General features: G+C 45.1%; 1 protein-coding gene across 6 annotated transcripts in view; it reads left to right on the top strand.

The window, feature by feature from the left end:
• ehbp1 (EH domain binding protein 1) overlaps positions 1–5,950 on the top strand; it is a 130,932-nt gene extending 124,982 nt beyond the window's left edge. For all 6 annotated transcript variants that reach the window (XM_079280449.1, XM_079280450.1, XM_079280447.1 and 3 more), the window contains 2 exons: positions 4,448–4,562; positions 4,877–5,950. In XM_079280449.1, coding sequence (XP_079136575.1) covers positions 4,448–4,562; positions 4,877–4,967 — 206 coding nt within the window. In that variant the 3' untranslated portion in view covers positions 4,968–5,950. The remainder of the gene's footprint in view (positions 1–4,447; positions 4,563–4,876) is intronic.
• Positions 5,951–6,783: the final 833 nt, after the last annotated feature.

Genomic DNA, 6,783 nt, shown 5'->3' with positions numbered 1-6,783 from the left:
TAGAGGCCTGTCAATCACAGTAAGCCCCGCCCTAAAGCATCCCCTGCTTTATGGTCTGTGTGACTCTAAATGGACCATAATGTACTAAATGAACATCATGCTGTATTGAAGAAGACTTGAAACTAGAGATTGAGACATAAACTCATGTTTACAATGTTTACTGAGGTAATAAATCAAGAGAGAAGTAGAGTCATCTTCTCATAGACTTCTATACAACCAGAGGAGTCGCCGCCTGCTGGACACTAGAGAGAATGCAAGTTTAAGACATGAAGCATTGACTTCACTCTGCAGAACCAGATGTTGCCGCCTGCAAAAACCCCATTAATATAAATCCAGAAAGGTCTCGACTCTTAGTGGCCGACATCATGAAAGCTTCTGAGCTTCACAGTCTGGATTAAACAAAGAGAAGACGTTTCCCAAACATTGTGAAGGAAAAAAAAAGGTTTTCAGAGTTTGATTTAACAGCTGTTGCAGAATAAAATAGTTATGGGGGGGGGGGGGGGCTTGTCCGGGCGTTGATGTCGTTTACGAGCTCGGCGGTAACCCGCCTCCCTTGTACCTCCTTGGTGAGATGCCAGGCAGGAAAAATGCCATCTGTATGCCACACTCATCTCCACCGCCACAAAATGGATCCACTATGCCCTCTTTATCTGCTTACCTATGCTCACCTATGTGTGCACGCAAAGCTGTGTCTTGGCTGCCTTCGAGTGCCTGTTTGTGTGTGTGTGTGTGCGTGTGTTTGTGTTTTAAAGTGGACGCCCTCTCGCCATCTAAAAGGGATTTATGCATAGCCGGGTCCCAGAGTTTTCCCTGTTACGGTTTGATATGATAAGCTTTTTTATATGTTTAAAATCAATATGTAATCCTATGCAGGAGCTTATCCCTCTCCACACCCCCGACACACACACACACACACACTTGTAAATCTATTTGGGCTTTGTAACACATCGGGGCGGCGCGCTCCAGACCCTGATTGATTAGGTGCACTGTGGAATCCGATCACATGGCCGACTTTTGATGATGTCGCTAACTCTTTCAGGGTTGCTAGTTGACTGGAACCGCTGATAACAAGAAGCTTCGTTCCACGAGTTGTTGGAGTTTTTTGGGGGGAAATTTAGGAAAATAACGTCTTTTTCATAATTTATTGAGCAGTGTTTGTGCTGCTTCATTCAGGAGACACAAAGAGAGAAGATAAAGCTCTTTAAGTGTCTCATAAACTAACTTGTGTCTCATTAAAGATTATAGCTGCAGCCACTGTTAAATGAATCAACCTCTGTTTGTGATAATCAGTTTGTGTAATTATTTTAGGAACAAAGGTCGTAACTCTGGTTTCAGCTTCTTAAGTGTGAATATTTGTGGTTTCTTTCCTCTGACAGTAAACTGAATATCTTTTCATTTTAAAGACCAACAACTCATCGATTTATTGAGAGAACAGATTGATGGACAATGAAACTAATTGTTTGCTGCATTATGAAATATTTGAAGTTGTTGACTTTTAAAGTCCTGGAGTTGGACGGTAAAGTCGATGACATGCTATATATTTCTTATTGTCAACTAATTCCATGACAATAGTCTGTTTCGGTCTCTTTGGCTCCTGAAGTCGTAAATCTTTAAAGTCGTGTCTCAGACATCGGACCTCTGTGGTGCACATGTGGTGCTCTGTGAGTATTCACAGCAGCAGGACGGTGAAAGTGGAATTAACCCAAAAGTGCATCGCAATGTGTTTTAATAGTTTTTGGGCACTAAAGGAGCTCAGAGGAGGAAGATGATCAGGGTTTAGATGCACAGACGATACTTGTAAATCGGAACAATTAGATAAAACATATATAATCCGTCTCAATTAGATCAGAACCGGAGGAAATAGTTTTTACGTGACGTCACAGATAATCAAATCTCCTGGTTGCTGTTGAGTTTTGAGTCTCTGCTCCTCTGGTGACACTTTCTGTCTCTTGACTCCACTTGGACGTCGGCCAAAACCAGCTTTTTGAGGCCTTTTCCCCCAAAGACCAAGAGGCGGAGAGGGCGAGAGAAAAGAGACGTTTCCAGTCTGACGTCCGGAGAACGTTTTTATGAAAATCAAATCTTCTGATGTCACGTCGTCGTACTTTGTGTGTGTGACAGAGGGAGAGAGAGAGAGGGGGGGGGGGACTTTGGACCAGTTTTGCTCTCTTGAATAAATTTAGCTTCGGAGAAACCGGGTGGAGGAGGTTGGGGGGGGGGGGGTGTTCATGGGGATTTGAGCCGGCGCATTCTTGTGTGTCTTGTGCAGACTCACATGGTTACCGTTGGCGTGCACGGCGAGGGTTATCTGAATACGCACCCACCATGTGAGTCCTCTCTCTCTCTCTCTCTCTCTCTCTCTCTCTCTCTCTCTCTCTCTCTCTCTCTCTCTCTCTCTCTCTCTCTCTCTCTCTCTCTCTCTCTCTCTCTCTCTCTCTCTCTCTCTGATTGGGGAGGCGGGGCTTAGGTGAGGGAGGGTCTCTGAGTGGCTGCAGGCTGTTTTGTTTGTTCCAGGGTGTCTGGTTACCCAGCCTGCTCTGGTGTTGCCTGGTCACGTCTCTCATCGGCTCTCTTTATTGTTTACCTTCCTAATGAGGGGGGCGGGACTCTGCGACGTGTGATTGACAGCAGTGTGCTTAGCTCTCGCCCCCGTAACCCTCACCCCTCCAGCAGGACTTTGGCTTTTTGGCTGAGATGTGCTCTGAAGGAGAAGGAGGGCAGGATCAAGAAGAAAGGTTTTGTTTTAACATACCTCTCTGTATTTTTACTTGTGGGCCGGCCTTGTGGCGAAAGAGAGGATTGTGGGAAAGAGTGTGGAGTTATGGCGGATAGGGATTCACATTCCTGTCTCACAATCGTCTAACGATGATGACTCATCACACCTTAAACTAACCTTGTTTAAAAGAGAAACAAAAGCACTCTTTAGATATTCGGGCTTATTAGGAGAGTAAATGTGCTTCCCTGAGAAGAAGAAAAAAGAAAGAGGGAGGAAAGGAAGAGAGGAACCTAGAGAGCCAAATATTGGGTCTGTGTTCATTTCGCTCTGTGGTCGACGAGCGGGGCCCAATGAAGAGAGAGCAGAGCTTTCAGGACAAACACACTGGGCCCAGCGTGACACACACACACACACACACACACACACACTGCTGCAATTTCACTCAATGAGGAGGGGGGGGGGTATTTATTTTGAATAAAGCTACACTATTTCGGGAGTGACATTTTTACCAACATTCCTTTTATTGTCGAATCAATCGGCGGTTAAATATTGATAGAGGGAGAAGTTGCTCCCATAAGTTGTCTCCGCTGTGTTTGATGAAGTGTTTTTATGATTATAATAAACGATTCTCACACGGAGCTGAGGGAGTGGCTCCAGTTTCACACTTAAAATGATGCTACGCTACGTTTCTTTTGTGCCGCCGCTAATTCATGTGGAAGTCTTGTTTTTCTTGCTAAATAGATGCTGTGTTGTTTAATGTGAACAGAAAGGAGGTAAACAAACGGACTAATTGTGATGTAGTTGTGGTGTGTGTGTGTGGGGGGGGGGGGGGGGGGGGAGTGCCGCCCCGGTGTTTCGGTGAATGTGGAGCCAAGGGCGCCAGGCGGATATTTGAGCCCCAGGGGGAGTGAAGCGCTCCCCTCCAGGGAGAGGCTGAGGGGATTTGGTTCGGGGTCCCACCTGGACCCTGTGGGGCCCTGTGGGGCCTCTTCCTGCAAAGACCCCGGAGAACTGAGGGAGACGGGACTCGGGGGGGCTCACCTGTTTGTTTGTTTGTTTGTTTAGCTGTTTGGCTTTTCGATGTTTGTATTTATTGAGATGTTTCCGTGAGAGATGAAGACTTTAAATCTTAAACTAAATGAAAAATAAACATAGTTCCAATCTTAAGATGATTTTTACTAAACTTAAACCTCAGAAATGGACCCAAAAACGTTTCAAACTCACTGGACTAAAATACAAATGAATAGAAAGAAATTATTTTTAAACAGAAACCTAAATCATCTGTTTTTTTAATTATGATGGAGGACTCTAATACGAGCAGCATTTTCCCATGAGAACGAGACTCCTCAAAGCAAACAACAATATCCTTAACGTGTGTTTGCTCGAGTCAACGCATCCTCACTGTGCACACACACACACAACCTGCCGGTGTGCGTCTACACGTGGTATCACACGTGGAACTGGTCTGGTCTCCACAGTCCAGCAGGTTAATAACCAAAGTGTCCAAGCAGATCGTCTGTAGTCCTTCAAAGTGAAGCCACGTCCAGAAAAACACCGTTTGATTCGAGGAGCTCCGGAGGAACGTTTCTCTTCCTGGAGGACCCGAGGTGACGATTCGTAGAAATGTTCTTTTATGTTCATCTTGAACTCATCGGTCACGAGTTCCAAACAAATTCACCTCTTCATCCAAGTGACAAAGTGTTTACTGTGTCTCACGTGGTGTCGTTGCAGACTGGCAGAAGACGGAGGCCCAGAAGAGACGAGAGCAGCTGCTGCTGGATGAGCTGGTCATACTGGTCAACAAACGGGACGCGCTGGTCAGAGACCTGGACGCCCAGGAGAAACAGTAAGTTACCCACAATCCTCCGACACGGTCCGACTCGAACATCCAACCCTGTGGGGAGTGGAGCGAGACAGCGTCTGCTGCCTGTCTTTACATTTCCAGAAGGTTCCCCAGGAACCAGTTAAACAGTAGTTGCGTTCGTGCGGCAGAGGCACACCTGCATTAAGGCGGGATCTCTTCCAGATTGGCCAACAGGGTGCCAGGCACAGTGGCACCGACTGTTACCCGTGCGTGCGTGTGTGCGTGCGTGCGTGCGTGCACCTCCTCTTTCTCCCCCATCCGACCACATCTGACCTCTTCACCTTTGCCCTCCTCAGGGCCGAGGAGGAGGACGAGCACCTGGAGAGGACGCTGGAGCAGAACAAAGGAAAGATGGCCAAGAAAGAGGAGAAGTGTGCGCTTCAATGATTGTCACTTCAAAAACACAACCAACAAATGTAGCCGATAAAAGAAATGTATCTCATTATTATGATGATTATGAATATGATCTTTTCCTAAACGTTTGAATCACGATTCCGGTTGTTTTGTTTTGGTCAAATTAACCGCAGAGAGCCGGCAGATTTCAGAGGCCCTGCGATGCCTTCGCACCAACTTTATACTGACTCAAACTGACCCACTCACACACAATGTTTTTTATTCTATTATCCTGCTTTTACTTTTACGGTACGTGTCTGTAATATAAATACCTGTGAGACGAGAGCAGTGCTACAATAAAGCCGTGTGATATTTTTGCATGAAGTGATGCAGCACAGCCCTCTCTGTCTGAATGTGGAGACCAGTGGGTTTGAGGTACAGCACAACGGGGTTTAATGGGGGGGGGGGGGGGGGGGGCGTTGCAGTTAAAAAGGAGAAGAAAAAAGAGTCGTTATGATATCAGTCTTTTCAAGCTGCTGCGTTACTTGACTGTATCTTTTTAATTATTTCATTTCAGTGTTTTTACTTGTAAAATATCTTAAAGGGGGGGGGGCGCATTCATAAATCTTGCTTTTTTTATTGTCTTTGCTTGAAAGCAGTTTACCAAAAGAAAGAATATGTTTAAAAATTAAATCTCATGTTGTATATTTTCATCACTGCTCTGATTAATAGCTTCAAAAATCCTCTTTTTTTTCTTGTCAGGATTCATGCAGTCAAAAAAAATCTATATATATTATTTATTGCCGTTTGTCCTTTTTAAGCTGCTTGTAAGTGAACCTGCCATCACGTCTCATGTGCATTTTGCTCAACAACCTTTTGGTTTGTATTTATTGTATTCTGAAGAAGAGGAATATGCTTTCCACGTGCATCGCTTAGAGCTCCACATCTGGTGCAGCTGTCCTTTACCTGTTGAACACCTGTTTATTTATTCCAGTGTCATAACCCAAGTCTTCAACAATAAAGTCCTTATGATTTCATACTCCACAGAGGCGCGTGTGGCCTGTTTGTAACCCGGGATTTATTTTTAAAGCTGCAGGTTTTTAGTTTCAATATTTCATCGCTGGATTTTATTATTATAGTTGCAAATCTAAAACTACTAATCCAAATACCTTTACCTTTCTTTATTTTGCACATTAACTTATTGAAATGCACGCACGCCTTTGCATATAAGCGGCCCATCACTTGTTTAGCGCTGCTTATTATTGGCGCTCCGTTCAATTCCCCCGCGACTTGTGCGTGTTTATAAATTAAAATTGGCGTTTATTTTTTGTTTTGTTTGAGGTGCTGAGCAGGTTCCTCTGAGGAAGATTAGAGAAATCACTTTGTACCGATCAGATGCTTTTTTCTTCTTCCCCCCCCCCCCCTCTCTCTCTCTCTCTCTCTCTCGCTCTCGCTCTCTCTCGCTCTCTCTCGCTCTCTCGCTCTCTCTCGCTCTCTCTCTCTCGCTCTCTCGCTCTTCGGGCCGCTTCTGAGCGCAACCAGGAGCGGGATGGAGCGGGAAATAAAACAAAAAGTGTCGTTTTTTAGATGTAGAAAAATAATATTCCACCACCACCTTAAATGTCCCATATTTCTTTCCCACTCGCACTACTTTTATGAATGTCAAACTGAAACAAAGAGAGAATAACAGCCTCGCACCCCCGATTAAACCCGGGAAATAGGTTGTGACAGCAGACGTCCTCCCCGGCCTTTCTCATCCTCTCAAAATTAATTTGCTGATTAATTTTCTTCTCTGCTTGGGACCCCGACCGTATACGTGCACTCTACGTCCCTCCCACCCCCCGAGGCGCTGTTTTTTGTTGTTTTTACT

This window comes from Melanostigma gelatinosum, assembly GCF_949748355.1.
Source record: "Melanostigma gelatinosum genome assembly, chromosome: 12".
Taxonomy (NCBI): domain Eukaryota; kingdom Metazoa; phylum Chordata; class Actinopteri; order Perciformes; family Zoarcidae; genus Melanostigma; species Melanostigma gelatinosum.
This window is presented reverse-complemented; position numbering and strand designations above follow the sequence as displayed.